Here is an 18,638-nt window from a genome sequence, read left to right as displayed (position 1 = left end):
ACACCAATGTGAACAGAGTACTGTGACCAATTGCCTTTTCTGTTCAAAAAGTATTGCTCACATGTGGTAGATTTGTTGCAGAAACCTCTGAAAAGATTTCATACATCTGAATAGTATATGCAAAATCCATGTACACGATACAGCAACAACCCTATTTCAGAACAGACTTTCAGTTTTAGAGATGTTTGCTACAATCCTGCCACAAGTCAACATAGCCTAAAAAGTAAGTTTCAACTATTGGAAATAAAGTATCTTTTTTTGTTTGTTTTTAAAATACACAGCGCCAAATATACAGTGCCAACATATTCCATGGCACTGTGGTTACAATCAGCAGTAAAGCCAGGAATCAACAAAGACCAAAGTAAGCGGCACCCTCTCTGTAGGAGAGTTCAATCTACATAGTAAGGGCTCATGCACACGACCGTATGTATTTTGCGGTCTGCAAAAAACGGATTCACAAAAAATACGAATGATATCTGTGTACATTCCGTATTTTGCCGAACGGTACAGCTGGCCCCTAATAGAACAGTCCTATTCTTGGCCGTAACGCAGACAATAATAGGACATGTTCTATATTTTTGCGGAACGGACATGGAGAAACAGAATGCGCACGGAGTAACTTCCTTTTTTTGCGGACCCATTGAAATGAATTGTTCTGCTTACGGTCAGAAAAAAAACAAAAACGGAACGGACGCGGAAAGTAAATACGTTTGTGTGCATGAGCCCTAAGGTTGCATTTTGTTTAACCTATAAATTTTCTTATGTGGCAAATCTGCAGAAATTTAAGCAGCTGAAAATATGTACTGGCCATTATTCAGAGGAATGGGCCAGTCACAGAAAGTTCTCGAAATTTAGAAAATAATAAAAACTTACAGACACCAAATATAATAATCAGACTATACCTCTGGAACAATGACCTAATTTCTAGGAGCACGTTTCATGGAATAGCAGCAGCTTTTGTAGCAGTTTTTCATGACAAAGCTAAAGGTAGATTCAAAATAAATTTTGCTTCTCCTTCCTGCTGTATCTATTTCTGGCTTTAGCTCAAGAAACAACAACAAAAATAAAAAAATGCAGCTGTGTTTTTCCAAAAATGAAAACACACTCTGGAAAAAAAAAAAAAGACATCCAGGTCCCTTTTAAACTCTCAGAGCATATCCTGGCAGAGCGCTCCATAATCTTACTGCCCTGTAAGGAACCCTTTCTATAGGGATACTGAAACCTTCATACCGGAGGATGCGTTGGCTGCTTCAATGATACACTTACTGTACAGACATGGGCATCAAAATGGTCAAAGTGATTTAATGCAATGTATGCATGTAATGGCGAAAGTTTACCAAACAATACTCAGCAAAACCGTAGTCAATGAAATTTTTTTTATTGCCAAATTTTACAAATCTGTTCTCACATTAAATTGGTGTTTTCAAGTAAAAATGTTGCTTTTTGTCCTGGGGTTAAAAAAAAAGAAAATTCTGTAAACATCTAACATTCTGCTAAAAAAGTATTTCATGCTAATACCAGAAAGATCTCTATTAAGAGTCAAATAGATTAAAAATATATTGACTAGTGGATGGAAAAATCACAAGTGTCACAAACACATGCAGAAAACCAGAACATTCCGTTTAAGACTTCCTATGTTTATTGGGTGGAAGGTGTAATGATGCTTCCTACATTAGATGGACCTGCGTAGAAAACATAGTAATTAAGGTCACCTTCACGTCTTTTTTTTAATCAAATCATTTTTATTATATACATTTTCAAAATTGGTTTGGATTGCAAATTATCAACTGTCCGTCTTCTGTGGTCACTGGTCACGTACATCGCAGGCTGCTCAGTCCACTTCAGAGAGAAATCCATCAAATAAGCTCTCTAATGGCTCACTCTGTAGCCCTTATTTCTACTCTACTGAATAAGTTGTTAAAGAGCATCTGTCAGCATGATCAACCCTATTAAACCAGACATGCTGCCTAGCAGGGTTGATCATGCTGATTTAAATTATACTTTTGTTATGTCTGTAGGTAGAGATGTTGCCAAGATATCTGCATTTTTTTGTAATAAGCGAATGAGTTGGTGCAAGCACCAAAGGGCCAGCCAAAGCCCTTGGAGCACTTCACCTTCCCTTTGATTGATCCGGCTAGACCAGGGATGGGCAAACTGCGGCTTTCCAGCGGTTGTAAAACTAAAAATCCCATCGTGCCCTGCTGTAGGCAGACTGGGCATACTGGGAGTTGTAGTTTTACAACAGCTGGAGAGCCACAGTTTGCCCATCCCTGGGCTAGACAAATCAATCAAGGAGAAGGGGGGTGGAATGCCCAGTTCAGAGGATGTCACAAAAGCAGTGCACCAGGGGCTCTGACCTGCCGCTTAATGCTAGAACCAACTCATTTGCATATTCCTAAAAATGCTGATCTCGGCAACAGTTCCACCTACAGACATAACCAAGGTATAATTTTAATCAGCATGATCAACCCTACCAGACTTTATACCTGGTTTAATAGGCTTGATAATGCTGATAGGTGCTCTCTAAGCAGACATCCTTTTGATTAAAAGCGGCCATCCAGTTCAAGAAGACATTCACATTAACAGCGGATCCACAGATTCCCCCTTCTGCCATCTAAGATGGTTGCACCATTCCTCAGACCACCTGACCCAACTTGTGCATTTGGGAGTCCAAGGGACTTCCTGCTTGTCCAGCACCGATCATGTAAACAGTGCTGGCCAATCTGAGGGCAGCAGCAAGTGTCTTGATTAGTTGCTTGTCTAAGGGCTCATGCACACGATTGTTGCCCGTTTTGCGGTCCACAAGTTGCAGATCCACAAAACATGGATACCTGCCATTTGCCTTCTGCATTTTGAGGAACGGAACGTCCAGCCCATAATAAAACTTTCCTATCCTTGTCTGTAATACGGCCAATAGTAGGACATGTTCTATTTTTTTGCGGAACAGCCATGCGGACACAGAATGCATAGAGTAAATTCCGTTTTTTAAGAGGAGCCACTGAAGTGAATGGGTCCGCATACGAGCACGGCACGGAAATTGAATAAAAATACGTTCGTGTGCATGAGCCCTTACAGTGTATTACCACCTTCCTACGGGTCTATGGGCTTGTTCTCCCAGAAGCGATTTTATGTTTCACTCTCATATTCTATTAATGTTTATTGGCTGTAGCTGACTTAGCCTTCAGCATCTGGTGCATGGCAGGAAAGTGATGCACCTAATTTATTAAGAGGCATCTGTCTCTTTAAAAAAAAATTAGGTGCATCTCATTCCAGTGCAGGGAGATCAAGACTGGCATATGCGTATGCCAGTCTTGATAAATGTCTGTCCTTGAGAGTGATGTCTGATATTGCAACTCTGCCCCATTTACTTGAATAGTTAGGGGACACAATACCACACACAGTATAGCAGTAGTTAACACTTCTCTCAGCCCCGAGGACATTACTCCGACAATATTCTTAATGCATATATCTCTGAAGACCATATTTGTACTGTAAATTCTAGCAGTGAATGAATGGGAGCATATACCTTTCAGAAATGACAGAAGTAATATTAGAAACATCTTTCCTTCTTCACTTGAACCATAAAAACATACTATATGCAGAGCTTTCATGTCGGGTATAAAAGCAGTGACCCACACAGAAACAGATCCCAAAAAATTATACAGTTTTGGGGGGGGGGGGGGGGGGGGGGGGGACGACGACAGCCTGAAGGACCTTGCGTCCATAAGACAGGTCGGAGGACCTAGACAAATCTAGTCGGTAATGTTTGATAAATGTAATACCATATATTGCACGAGTGTTAATGTTGGCTCTCTAGTAATTTTTTTAAACACTGGGGAGTGGTCGGGGGCAATTTAACCTCTTCTCTGTTCCTGCCCCTACAGAGGTCATGGGTCAAACCTCCTTGTGATGCAGTAATGGTGATGATATGGAAAGTAGGGATATTAATAGTGTTGAGTGAAGCGCACTTTGGATCATAGATCCGAAGTCGCTTTGTTTGAATGCTATATGGAGACTCTTCTCCACAAAGAGTTCAAATGTATGGGTTCGCGGACGTGAAATTCATTAATTCCAAAATCTCGCAAGACTTCGTTGAAGAACTTCATACTTCGATTATACAACTAGAAAACCATTTTAAAACGGTAATCCGAAGTTGGCTTCGGTACAGAGGTCCCAGTTTTAAAATGGTTTTCAAGTTGAATAGTCAAAGTCTGGAGTTCTTCAACGAAGTCTCATGAAACTTCGGACATAACAAATTTCACCTCCGCAAAGCCCATACATTTGAATGCTGTAAGGAGACGGGTCTATAAACCGATGCACACTTTGCTCAACCCTAGTTACCAGTAATATCTTCTGTCAAATGCTGCTCATACCGATTTTTGCCTTCCCTATCAAGAAGTTGAGCATCTCTGGGGAGCAGCTGAGCAGTGCTGGCACATCTGAGGGGACCTGGATATTTTGCACCTTAGGAATGCAGGAGAACAAAGAGGGGGCAAATTAAGTCCTCCATTTGGATGAGATTTTTTGTGAAACTCACCTGTAAAATCTTTTTCTCGTCTTTTGCATTGGGGGACACAGACCATGGGTATAGCCTAGGTCATTTACTAGGAGGAGACACTATGCAAATAAAAAAAGAAAGCTCCTCCTCCCTGGGCTATACCCCGATGTTCCACCAGGAGGACCTCAGTGCGTGCAAAAGCAATAGAAGGAGACCAAAGCCATAGAGACCAGAACAACGGAATACCGCCATCGGACCGAAAACCTTCAGGACCCGAAGAACTAAACCAACCTTTCCTACAACAGGTAAGAATGGGAGGGAGCTGTGTCCCCCAATGGAAAAGACGAGAAAAAGATTTTACAGGCGAGTTTAACAAAAAAATCTCCTTTTCTCGCACATTCCATTGGGGGACACAGACCAAGGGACGTCCTAGAGCAGTCCATGGGGTGGGGAAAAAAAAAAAAAAAAACAGTACCTCCAGGAGAAAACGCACAGTGGTCAAACAGGAACCACCGCCTGCAATACCTCGCGCCCAAGGACAGCATCAGCCGATGCCAAAGAGTGCAACTGATAAAACTTTGTAAAGGTATGCAAGGAAGACCAGGTGGCCGCCTTACAAAGTTGAGATGCCGAGGCGCGATTACGCCTAGCCCAGGAGGCCCCCAGGTGGAGTGCGCGGTAACCCCAGCTGGGGAAACCCTGCCACGGGAACGATAAGCCGTGGCAATAGCCGACCAAATTCATTGGGTTATCGAGACCTTGGAAGCCGCCAGACCTTTACGAGGCCCTTCCGGAATCATGAAAAGGTAATCCGTACGGCGGAAAGAGGCAGTAACCGACAGGTACACACGCAGGGCCCGGACAACGTCCAGGGAATGGAGAGCGCGCTCCTTGCAGTTCGCCGGAGATGGACAAAAAGAGGGCAAAAATGAAGGGACCGGACGCAGCACCGCCTTATCCTGATGGAAGACCAAAAAGGGCTCCCTACAGGAAAGCACGGCTAGCTCAGATTACCCTCCTGATCAAAGTGATCGCCACCAATAAGACCACCTTCCAGGTGAGAAAATTCAAAGAAACCTCCCTCAAAAGGTTCAAAGGGAGCCGCCTGGAGGGAAGACAGAACCAAGTTCAAGTCCCAGGGGGGCAGGGGAGGAACTGAATGCGCCACCCCTTGTAGGAAGGTCCTCACTGGACCGAGCAGAGCCAGGGATCGCTGAAAGAAAATGGCCAGAGCAGAGACCTGACCCTTCAGAGAGCTCAACGACATCCCCATCTCAAGACCCGACTGGAGAAAGGATAGGACCACCGGAACCGAGAAACGAAGGGGAAAAACGCCCAGTTTCTCACAAAAGACAAGAAAGGCCTTCCAGGTACGATAGTATATACGGGACGAAACTGGTTTTCTGGCCTTGATCATGGTCTTCACCACCGAGTCCGAGAAGCCCCTCTTCTTCAGGATGGCGGTCTCAACAGCCACGCCGTCAAATGCAGCGACCGTAAATTCTGGTGGAAGAGCGGTCCTTGAGACAGTAGATCCTCCCTGAGAGGAAGAGGCCACGGCACGTCTGCCAGCATCCGAATGACGTCCGAGAATCAGGCGCGGCCAATCGGGGGCGATGAGAATGGTCGGAATCCCTTCCAACATGATCTTGCGAAGGACCTTCGGTAGCAGAGGCAGAGGTGGAAAGACATAAAGGAGAGGGAAGCCTCGCCACAGAGACACAAGCGCGTCCACTCCGTACGCCTCCGGGTCGCGAGCACGGGCCAGAAACATGGGAACCTTGTTGTTGAGCCTGGACGCCATCAGGTCGACACATGGGCGCCCCCACCTGCGACAGATGTCCTCGAAGACTTCCGGATTTAAGGACCACTCTCCTGGATCCACCGTGTTGCGGCTGAGAAAGTCCGCCTTCCAATTGTCGATCCCCGGGATGTACACTGCCGACAGTACTAGAACATGGGTCTCCGCCCACTGGAGGATCCTCACCGCCTCCTGCGGGTCCCACCCTGGTGGTTGACGTTAGCCACGGCGGTGGCATTGTCCGACTGGACCCTTACCGGGAGACCTGCCAGGAGATGAGTCCAGTGAGAAAGGGAGAGGAAAACTGCTCTGAGCTCCAGCACGTTGATCAGAAGGCGGGCCTCCTCCGCCGACCAGAGCCCCTGCACCGTCCGGGACTGTAGAACACCACCCCAACCTAGGAGGCTGGCGTCGGTGGTGACAACTGTCCAGGAGATCGGAAGAAAGGACCTCCCTGAGATCAAGTTTTGGGGGGACAGCAACCACAAGAGGTCCGCCCGAACCCGAGGAGGCAGACGGACTCGAGATGTCAGACCGCGTGACGTCCTGTCCCAAAAGGACAGAAATCGCCCGCTATAGAGGCAGAGTGTGAAACTGGGCAAAGGGGACGGCCTCGAAGGAGGCCACCATCAGCCCGAGAACCCTCATGCACTCCCAGATAGAGAGTCGTCGGGAGCGCAGTAGGAGAGTTACCGATTCCTGAATTCGAGCGGACTTGGAACTCTGAAGGAATACCCGAGCTGCCGTGGTGTCCAGAACCATCCCTAGGAAGGTCAACCTCTGTGAGGGGAGAAGAGATGACTTCTGGGCATTGATAAGCCAGCCGAACTGCTCCAGAGTCTGAACCGTGATCCGGACGGTGTCCCTGGCCTGGGGAAGGGAGGAAGCCTTTATCAGTATGTCATCCAGATAGGGCAACAGAGATATGCACCTGGTACGAAGAAGCACCAAGAGTGGTGCCAAGATCTTCGTAAATACCCTAAAGGGGCCGTAGCCAGTCCAAAGGGCAGGGCGACAAACTGGTAATGCTGCCCGCCGACAGCGAAGCGCAGAAACCTGTGGTGAGATTCTGCTATAGGGACATGCAAATAGGAGTCTTGTATGTCCACCGACGCAAGGAATTTCCCTGGAAGAAGAGAGGCAATAACGGATCGGAGGGACTCCATCCGGAACCTCCGGACCCGCAGAGACCTGTTCAACAGCCGATCCCTCCTTCTTTGGCACCACGAACAGGTTGGAGTAGAAACCTGCGCCTTGCTCCTCCAAGGGGACTGGAACAATCACTCCCCTGTCCAAAAGGGAAGAGACCGCCTGCAAAAGAGCCGAGGCCCGGACCGGATCCCCCGGAACCAGAGAAGAGAAGAAACGCTCCGGAGGCCTGGAAGCGAATTCTATTTTGTAACCAGATGTTACAATTTCCAGGGCCAAGGCGTCCTGGATATGATCTCTCCAGCCCTGTTGAAAGGAGAGCAATCGGCCTCCCACCGGAAGAGGTGGGAGCGCCCCTTCAGGCGGAAGACTGCTTGGGAGCAGCAGGGCGGGCTGATTATGGCCGCGGGCGCCAGGAAGGCTGGGGCTTAAAGGCAGGTTTCTTACAGGAGTCTTGAGAGCCACCCTGGAAGGGGGCCGCCGCAGATCTGGAAGAGGAGAAGCGACGAAAGGACTGGTTCCTAGAACCGGAGGACCGACCTCCAAAAGGTGCGCTCGGATCTAGATTGAGGCAGGTTGGTACTCTTGCCCCCCGTCGCGTCCGAGATGATCTCGTCCAGCTTAGCACCAAAAAGCCTGGAACCCGAAAAGGGGAGGTTAGTGAGGGAACGCTTAGAGGAAGCGTCAGCGTCCCAAACCTTCAACCAGACTTCTCTACGCTGTGTGACCGAAAGAGCCGAGATGTGCGCAAAAAAGAATGCTAACATCAAAGGAAGCTTTGCAGAGAAACTTCGTCGCCTGAGACATCTGGGAGGACAAAATTTAAGGTGTCCGCAGAGGCATCCTGCTCCGCCAGGTCCTGATGGTGACGCTGCAACCATACGGAAAGCGCTCTGGATACCCAGGCCGAGGCAAAAGCGGGCCGCAGGCCAGTGCCTGCCAGAGTGAAGATGGCTTTTGACAGAGAATCCAAACGCCTGTCAACTGCATCCTGTAGGGACAAACCGTCCAAGACAGGAATTGCCGTATTCTTAGCCAATCTGGCCACCGGCGGGTCAACCTTAGGAGGAGAAGACCACTGCTACACATTTTCTGCAGGAAAAGGATAAAGAGTATCCATATGTTTTGTGGCAGAAAACCGGTGATTCGGGCGGTCCCAGGCCTTAGAGAGGACCTTGTCGAACTCGCCATGTATGGGGAATACAACTGTTTGAGGTTTCCTCGAGTGGAAAAAGAGGGAATTCCTGGCTACCAGCGGAAGGAGATTCCACCTGGATATCAAACGTATCCCGGACCGCCGCCACCAAGGTGGACAGTTTGGGCGAGGGCTCCAGCTCTGTGTCGTCAGAACTGGATCTTTCCCCTTCCGATCTATGTTCCCTGCGAGGAGGGGAAGTGTCTGAACGGGCCTCTAGGCGAGGAGGGGGGAACAGAATCATCCGAGGAAGGATGCTGCTGTGTACACTGCCTCTTAGTGGTTGAGCGTCCTCTGTGGGAACCACTGGGAAGCGGTACAGTGTTAGCCGCAGGATCCGTAGACGCCATGCGCTCCATGAAGGCCATGGCAGCCCGAGAGACTTGGGCTAAGTCAGCAGCCACTCTAGAAATGGCAGAGGCCTAGGCGGGTTCCGAGGGCTCCGACAGGGCGGAGGGAGGACTGGGCAAAGTGAAAGGGGGAGGAGGGACGAGAGGATGATCCTGTCCAGAGGCAAGGCAAGAGTCACAGGATCCAGAGACCGAAAGTGGTAAGCAGCAAACCTTACATAGCCCCAGAGGGGCCAGCTTGGATTTTTGTGAGGCCCCAGGTTTTGGCATGATGGCGGTAATCCAGCAATGGAAGGGACCAGCGTCTCCTACCATTCCTGCAGCACGCAACCGGGAAGAGTGGAGCCGGAGCAGCCAAGAGCGCTGAGACGAAAGTAGCAGAAGACAGAGCGCCGCCCACAAATCGCGCCAGAAGGCGCGAAACCCACGCACGCGCGGGAAAATATGAAAATAATAAGACGCGGCAGTCGGAAGGGTAGGCGAGACCGCCCCCTAGACACCGCCGAGGGAAGCCGGGAAGTAGCCGCTCATGTAGCAATGCCCCAGACAGGTATCCTCTCCCCCCTCAAAACCCCCACCAAGGGGTCCTAGCATCACACCGGGAGACAGTGTACTTATCTTCGCCCTCAAATCCACCCCGACCCCGGCGCTTGCTCCACCAAGAAACCAGGGAAGCAGAATTGCGACCCTGCGTCCAGAGCAAAAAAATTAACGGGAGTAGAAAGTATGTCATCCTCCTTAACCGACACTAAGCAAGAACAGGGGTCCTCCCGGTGGAACATAGGGGTATAGCCCAGGGAGGAGGAGCCTTCTTTTTTTATTTGCATAGTGTCTCCTAGTAATGACCTAGGCTATACCCATGGTCTGTGTCCCCCAATGGAATGTGCGAGAAACTTGTATTACCAATCCAAAATGACAACACGTTTCGGGGTACTTAAGACCCCTTTCTCAAGTCTGATGAACTTGATGCTGCTGTGGAGTGAACGCGTTGTCTATGTGAGAATCGTATATGTTTGATAATCTGTCCTTTTCTGGTTGTGATTTTGCACCTGCAAGCTATCATCCAAAAGTGGGACTCAAGTCAACCATTTGTTCTCCTAATGCATTCCTTTGCTCCAACAGTTAGCCGCATCCTGCCACTGATGACGCAGATAATGTCTGCTGCACCGACCTCCGCTTACAGTTGTGCCTAATTTTGCAGAACATCAATAGGTGAGCACAATACATATATCCCCTTGAAGTAACTGTACCTTTACATATTTACCCTATGAGCGCCTTTTCTGGTTGGCCACGTTTTCCTGCCATTTTGGATCTTAGAAAATAGATGATGACTGGGCTGCTGCTCGCATTTGAAGGCAATCTGACAAACTGGGAAGATTCTAAGTGGGCAAAACTTGTGGATCACAGAGTGAGCCGTGCGCTCCAACATACAAGTTCCTACTGCCTCTACCTGGCACAACAAGCTTTCATTTGCCCTAGACACGAACATCTTGCCTGCATATGCTGATCTCGCGCTGATAAAGTAAGAGGAACATTCACATGGGAGGCGGACTGTAGTCACTGTGGTCAGATTTATTGACTGGGGAAAGAACACATGGAGGAGAGGTGTATGGAGAAATGGGGTTAAAAAGTTGTGCAGATATGGAGGGGACATTGTCATGTGTAATGACTATAGGGATTATAGAGTTGTTCAAAGACTAAATCGCGATTCCCCTCCCCCCCCCCCCACATTATCGTCAAGCCCTAATGGCAACTTATGGCTAAGAAAATATAAACCCTAGACAACCACTTAAAGTGTAAAAAAAAATTAAATAAAAAGAAAAAAAAAGTGACATTTTAAAAAATGTCGCATTTAAAAAAATAAAAAAAAACATTGTAGAAAAATTAAAATGAGAGGGTTCAATATTAAATTTTTTCTCTGTAATAAAACATCTCAAACGAGGCTTCTAAACAACAAACTTAATTTAGTGAAGTTTAGGTTTTTTTACCGGAACTTTTAAAAAGTAGTGTAAAGGTAGAGTTAACCAAGGTTTATTCGAAAAAGGACAAAACCGGGCAAAATCTACTAAATAAAAAACACTATATTGCAGGGGAGAAGTGGAAGCCAATGAAAACCAGAATCAAAAGCTCTTTTCTCAGAGGCTACTTCAAAAGTCTATGTGGCAAACAGATCTGCAGCTACTGCACTTCCACTCTTGAGTAAGTTTATGACAAAAGGAGTGTATGAAAGGTGTCACGTATCAAAAAGTGGCAATCAGCAACCAATAGGAATCTAAGCTTAGCTTTCCATTAAACTTTAAAGGGCCTATTGGACGAACGTCTCTTGTAAAAAGGTTTCTATCCCCTTCAGCAGTCTAGTGGAATACAAAAAACACAATTTACCCATCCATTTTTATTGTGAATCCTCTTAATTTAACAGCTGACCTCTTGGGCAGATTTTAGACAGCTACAATAGACAATAATTAGTTTTACAATAGTTTACACATATTAATTTAACAGACAAGAGACATCCCTCAGCGCAAACAAACCCATAAATAACAATCTATATCGATTCAAGTGGTGCTGGGGCAGTGGTAGTTCTGGTGTCAGTAGGTCTGCAGAAACCATATGTGGAAAAGAAAGACCAGGCTTGTGGTCCTTAAACATGGCTGGACCGCAAAAGGGATAATAAAGAGAAATATTTCTTAGTAAGAAAGGAAATAAAACATGTTTCCTCTTCATTTCAGTATACAAGTAACCTTAAAAATACAAAGATGGGTGCGTCATTCTAAGTCAGCAGTTTTTAATAGAAGTATAATGCAGACTGAAAAAAGTAGTCATTCTACTGGGCAGAAGAATGGTTTAACAGTACGCATACCAACCCAGAGAACATTCTTAAAATTGATGGCAGGCATTGATCTAGCACCATTCTTCAAATATTTGGTAGACACATTCTCAAGAACGGTTTTCGAAATGCCAAACTTTTTGTATAACACTGTACTAATTCTTTCCTTTATATACTCGGGGTACAAACGAGGACTACATTGCCTAGTGATGTTAAAGCAAGCCAGCTGCTTCAGAATCTTTTTCATGTGCTTTTCATCAGCTTGGTATGTTGTGCCACCAAAAATGTTCATTTTGGCACATGACAGAAAGGACTGCTACTGTTGTAAACCAAACCTTGACTAACAGTCTTTTCTTCGCCAACAGAAACTATTGTACATTTAGAAATAGTCAGTTAGCAAGCAATAAGGTGTATAAGGAATCAAATTATTAAAAGAAGGGCAGGCACAGAAGAAAGTGAACTCAAGGCACAGGTCTTTATGCAATTCGTCTCTGCGCACGAGCTCCTCATTTCACAGAAAGGTTGCCACTACCCCATCTAAATAGGACTTTTGAGCACATAGAGATTTCTTCTTTCAGCTCCACCAGGCCAGCAAGAAATACAAGTTAAATGGCAATCTACAATTAAAACGTCTTGTTAATATTCTCATTTCCAAAGTTATCATTTTCATCATTAGATGCCTAGAGATTTAGTGCACGCGTTTCAGGATTTTTTTTTTTTTTTTTTTTTTTATAATTTCTTCATTTGGGAAATATACAATGCCAAAGGCTTTCTTTGTCAAGCTTGCCAATGAGCAGGTTGGTCTTTGAACTCTTTGACAAAGTAAACAGTCCTATCTTTCATACTGTGGTATCACCAAATTCTTTATTCCATCGGATGTAAGACTCCAGTGTAGAAGAACTCACACTGCACTTTATCTTCTTCAAGGAATTCTGAAAGTCAGAAAATTTGATGTTCCGCATCTGGAAAATGCAGGGAGAAAATCATTAGTATAGCATAAAGTACATCATAAAAAGGTAAACCTTTAAACAGAGCATAAACAAATGGGGCACATTTAGTAAGAACGGCATTTTAGAAGCCAGTCTTAATAAAGCCCCATAGCTGGCGGTGGATCCGCCGAAGGAGGAGGCTTCCAAGCTGTCTTAAATTTAGACCATTTTCTACACCTAAAATAGGAGTAGAAAATGATAAATGACACGGGCCTATCGGCTTGTCCCCTTTCCCGCCCCAATTTTAGACCTGGCGTCAGTGGGAAAAAGTCGCAGATGGCGGCGCCATCTGCACCTGAAATACGCCTAATTTAGGCGTATTTCAGATTAGTAAATGACCCCAATGTCTACAGAATGTGCATTCATGTCTTAAAGAGAGTCTATATCAAAGCCGTTGTCATAAGTACAGCGCTGGGGAGGGATCTGAAACAAATGTGCAAATATCTGGACCAAAGGTTCATTAGAGAGAACGCCAACTTGTATGTAGTATGCAAATGTGCCACAAGTGACCAGTCTCTCCTCCATATGCCATGTCCTACTCTTCCCCTTTTATTTTCATTGGTAGCCCCTTTGCTGTCACTCTAAGCAGAGCTGACATTTTGTGAATGTGCAGGATGTCACTGGAGCCAACGGACAGAGGCCAGGGAGAAATGTACATGCACCATCCCACATTCGCACGGTGTACGCATGAGATTGTAGTGCTGCAGAAGGCAACATCAGAGAGCAAAGGGTCTACCAGTCAGGAAGTAGTGGTAGGTGCAGGACAGGGAACGTGAAGGACAGACTAAGCATTTGCTGTGATCAGGACCACCCAATTAGTTCAATTGTGACAAAGGCTCTAACAGACACCCTCCTTCAAGGCGTTGTCTGAAAGACAATCAGCATCTACTGGAGTTTTGTATAAAACACATTGAAAATCCAACCCATTCAGCAAATATTACAAAAATATGTCTAAAATCTATTAAAGGTGTTGTTTGACCCCCAAACCAAATTTCGGAGAGGACCGAGAAAGTGTTTAACAGTAAGAAAAAAATGCAGCTCTGTTCAAGGCCAAAGGCTCCTGTCCCTGGAAACTGGAAGGAGAAAAGACAGCAGTCTTGGCACTGGATGGAAGCATCTTTTAATAGGCAAGTGCATTTTTTTCCTTTCCCAGCCCGGGCGACAATTTTTTTTGGGGGGGGGGGGGGGGGGGGGGGACAACATGCTCTGTTACACATGCAGTGGACTTACCTCACTGGCTGACATATTTTTCACCTGCTCAGGTTTTAGCTCTACCAAAAAGATAAAATAATAATGATGATTATTAGCACAAAGCCAACGCAAAAAACTAATTTACAAGAAAAAGCTGGCATAAGACAAATCCCTTGTAAAGTCTCTTTAGCATTGGCAAAATCCCGACATACCTCTGTCTCATGTACACATAAAATCATGAGTCCATAACGCTGTAGGTTTATGTTTAGTGCCTTCCAATTTATGTAACATATCAATAGTACAGATCTTTGCTGCACTAATAATTTGGTTGATGGGTTGGGAACCTGACTCCTAGAAATCTACACACATAGTAAGCAGTGTGCGACTAAGCAACTGAAAATGTATAATTTGGAAGTTTGCGAAATAAGCTCAGGATAAGATAGTGGGCCTTCCTAATCTTTGCACAATAAAATTTCTTACAGTATTTAAAACCTGACAAACATGGCAGTGAGCCTGCTGAGAAAGCCAAGTGTTAAAGGGGTTGTCCAGGATAAATAAAAATCTTGGACAAGCCTCAAAATGGACCAAAAAAATTAAATATTATTATTATTATTATTATTAATAATAATAGCCTCCTTCTCCAGCACCATCCATCCTCCTGCTAGTGCTACACAATCTATAACTGTGACTGCCTGCATATTATACTGGCACTGGAGTTCGTAAAGAAGCAGTAAGAGGAGGGCTGGACAAGTGACCCAGAGAACACATCTTAAGAAAGAAGTTTAAAGGGGTTGTCTCCTCTGAGACAATGATGGCACACCGCCCATTATAGTCAGATGTGTGTGGTCAGACATCTGGGACCAGCACCTATATCCAGTATAGGACGCTGTGAAGCAGAGCACACCGCACAAGAGGGGCAACTCTACATTCACTGTTATGGGAGTTCCAAGAACAGCCAAGTGCTGGCTTGGCAATTTCCAGCAGCCCCATAGTGGTGCATATAGAGGTGACTGTGTGTGTGCGCCTACAGGACTTCCAAGAATAGATAGAAGTGAATGGAAAGCAAGTCTTCCATGCGTAGTATGCTCTCCTTCACTTTTCCCCTTCTGGACATAGGTGTGAGTCCCACCTCTGAGACCCGCACCTATCTGACTTGTATGCTAGCGATACGCCATTAGAGTTTCAGATCAGACAAACCCTTTAAAATCACTATGTTCAGGATGTTAGACCCCCACTTTTCAGCTAGTGATGGCCTATCTTGAGGATAGGGCATCACATAAAAGGTTGACAACCACTTTGACATAATTTTTTATTTTAGACTATTTGGAGGCTTGTCTGAGATTTTTTTTTAATATCTTGGATAACCCCTTTAAAGGGGTTTGAAGGCAATACAATATTGATCACTCATCCTCAGGATAGGTCATGAATATCAGATCTGTGGTGGCCCAAACCAGGGCACCTCTGCCAATCAGCTGCTTGAAAAGGCCACAGGTCCATTGCTCAGTGCTGTGGCTTCTTCCTAGGCCAGTGACATCACATTCATTGTTCACAAGGCCTAGGCGCAGCTTAGCCCCATTGAAGTGAAGGGACCTGAGCTGCAATACCAAGCATAGCCATTATACAAGGTACAACACTGTGCTTGGTAAGCTGCGAGGAGGCCACAATGCTCTCCAGAGCGCCACAGCCTCTTCAAACAGGTGATGAAGGCATTCCGGGAGTCAGACCCCCACCAATCGAATACTGATTACTGAACCCTTTTAAGCCTACTTAAAGCATACCAATCACAGAACCAAACATTGTATAGTCACTGTGCTTGGTACTGCAGCCAAGGGCCATTCAATTTAAATGGGACTGAGCTGCACATAAGCGATGTGACATCACTGGCCTAGAAAGAGGCCATAGTGCTCAATAAAGGGCTCTATTAGGGTGAATAGGACTTTACACTCTCCCTGCTGCCCTGTGCTTTGTGCACACAACAGCAGGGAGCTGATCCCCCTCCCCTAAATGGTGCCATCCACAGATCCCCCCCCCCCCCCACCTAAACGGTGCCATCCACAGATCCCCCCCCCTCACCTAAACGGTGCCATCCACAGATCCCCCCCCCCCCCCCTCACCTAAACGGTGCCATCCACAGATCCCCCCCCTCACCTAAACGGTGCCATCCACAGATCCCCCTAAACGGTGCCATCCCCAGATCCCCCCCTCCCCTAAACGGTGCCATCCCCAGATCCCCCCCCTCCCCTAAACGGTGCCATCCACAGATCATCCCCCCCCCTCCTCTAAACGGTGCCATCCACAGATCATCCCCCCTTCCCCTAAACGGTGCCATCCACAGATCATCCCCCCTTCCCCTAAACGGTGCCATCCACAGATCATCCCCCCCTCCCCTAAACGGTGCCATCCACAGATCATCCCCCCCTCCCCTAAACGGTGCCATCCACAGATCATCCCCCCCCCCCTTCCCCTAAACTGTGCCAACCACAGATCATCCCCCCCCCCCCTTCCCCTAAACGGTGCCAACCACAGATCATCCCCCCCCCCTCCCCTAAACGGTGCCATCCACAGATCATCCCCCCCCCTTCCCCTAAACAGTGTCAACCACAGATCATCCCCCCCCCCCCCCCCCTCCCCTAAAAGGTGCCATCCACAGATCCCCCCCCCCCCCCCCCCCGCTCACAGGAATACATTTAAAAACTAATCAGTAACTTTAACTTTATTAATTGGTGATCTCTTTACTGTATACCTTACTAGGTCTTAGCTTCGGTAACAGCAGGCAGTGCGGGGGGCGGCGCTCACTCACTGACGTCACGCGCCTGCGCCGCCTAGTGGGAGGAGCAGGCGCGTGACGTCAGTGAGTGAGCGCCGCCCCCCCGCACTGCCTGCTGTTACCGGAGCTAAGACCTAGTAAGGTATACAGTAAAGAGATCACCAATTAATAAAGTTAAAGTTACTGATTAGTTTTTAAATGTTCTACTGTCAGCGGCGTGGCCCTGTATGTTCTAACCCCCAGGCAAGCGTCCCTGTCACCATGGGAACGCCTGGGGGTTAGAATATACCATCGGATTTGAGTTTTCACGCGCGGACTGAGATCGTGAAAACTCAATAATTTACTGTCAGTCCCTCCCCTCCTCCTCTTGTCATTGGTGGTCAGCGGCAGCCGCGCACAGTGGGGAGGGAGGGACTCTCTCCTTCTCCACTGTGCCGGCTCAGGATCATATCGCGGTCCGGCGATATAGGCGATATGCTCAAAACCCATATCGTGGCACAAATTTATATCGCCTATATCGCCCACCCCTAATTGCTAACCTATACTGAGGATAGGTAATCAATACTGTACACTTTAATACTTAATCTATAAATGAATATAAAAATACAATAATTATTGGTCTATAGCAGGGCTGGCCAACCTGTGGCTCTCCAGCGGTTGTAAAACTACAATTCCCACCATGCCCTGCTGTAGGCTGTCTGGGCATGCTGGGAATTGGAGTTTTGCAACAGCTGGAGAGCCGCAGGTTGGCCATCCCTGGTCTATAGGAAACATATATACTGTAGGTTGTGCATACTGAACATAGTCACAATCACCTCTTATTGGCCCAAGAGCGGCGTCTTTCGCCAATGCAGTTAGATCACTCCCAGAGTATCCTTCAGCCAGCCTATTAGAAGAATTAAACATTTTAGCTTGACATTTTATGACTTACACAGAATATAGCACAGAGCTTTGGGAATGCTGCATTCTAGGACTTACCTTGCCAACTGTGCCAATTCTTTCTGTGTAAGAGGGTTCCCTTGCTTACTTAACAGGTTTTGCAAGAGTGTCAGCCTTGTCTGTTTGAAAAGTACAGTGTGTCCATGTTAAAAATATTGATTTCGCTAATAAATTACTGTTACAGTAAAGTGCAGCAAGAGCTAATGAGCAATGGGCACATTATTACAAAAAATAATAAAGTGAATTCAGCTTTAAATGTGAAGTTCACATGAGCTTATGGATTAGTATACAGAATAGGCAGATGTGTAATATACGGCACATTTATTAAGACTGGCGTTTTAAACACCGGCCTTAATAACCCCTACAGTTGGTGGTGGCTTCACTGAAGTTATGAAGCAGCGCAGACCTCTCCATAACTTCGGCGCATCTAGCGCCTGTTCTAAATGTAAGACGGCTTCCGAGCAGTCTTACATTTAGACCATTTTCGACGCCTAAAACAGGTGTAGAAAATGGTAAATGAGATGGGCCTTCCCCGCCCCCTAACTTTTTTAGACCTGGTGTGAGCAGAGAAAAGTTGCAGATTGCATTGCAAAGAACCTTTGCACCGCAATCTGCTCCAGAAATACGCCCAATATAGTTGTATTTCCGTTTAATAAATGACCCCCTATGTTCTTAATTTAGGATCATGCAGCATTAGTTTACAGTTTAGCATTTTCTATCTAGCAAGTGAAGTTTCTCTGTCTGGCTTAGGCCATGTTCACATCACCGCTAGTTATTTCCGTTGTGCTGCAAACAAAGAAAATAATGGAAGTGCCGGATTCAGCACTTTATAGCTTTAGCAGAATGGCAAGGTGAACTAGTGTGAAGATAGCAGCAGCATGAGTAGACCACAGAGTGGCAAGGTGACATAATGTGGAAATGGCAGCAGCAGGATA

At 46.4% G+C, this 18,638-nt stretch overlaps 1 protein-coding gene across 1 annotated transcript in view; it reads right to left on the bottom strand.

Annotated features, from left to right (window-relative positions):
• Window positions 1–11,034: 11,034 nt before the first annotated feature.
• Window positions 11,035–18,638, bottom strand: part of SPAST (spastin) — a 106,535-nt gene continuing 98,931 nt past the window's right edge. The window contains exons 14-17 of the mRNA XM_040429454.1: window positions 17,743–17,822; window positions 17,580–17,650; window positions 14,037–14,077; window positions 11,035–12,779 (exon numbers count right to left, since the gene is read on the bottom strand). Of these exons, the coding sequence (XP_040285388.1) occupies window positions 12,657–12,779; window positions 14,037–14,077; window positions 17,580–17,650; window positions 17,743–17,822 (315 nt within the window). The 3' untranslated portion in view covers window positions 11,035–12,656. The remainder of the gene's footprint in view (window positions 12,780–14,036; window positions 14,078–17,579; window positions 17,651–17,742; window positions 17,823–18,638) is intronic.

The sequence above is a fragment of the Bufo bufo genome, chromosome 4 (genome assembly GCF_905171765.1).
Source record: "Bufo bufo chromosome 4, aBufBuf1.1, whole genome shotgun sequence".
Lineage (NCBI taxonomy): Eukaryota > Metazoa > Chordata > Amphibia > Anura > Bufonidae > Bufo > Bufo bufo.
This window is presented reverse-complemented; position numbering and strand designations above follow the sequence as displayed.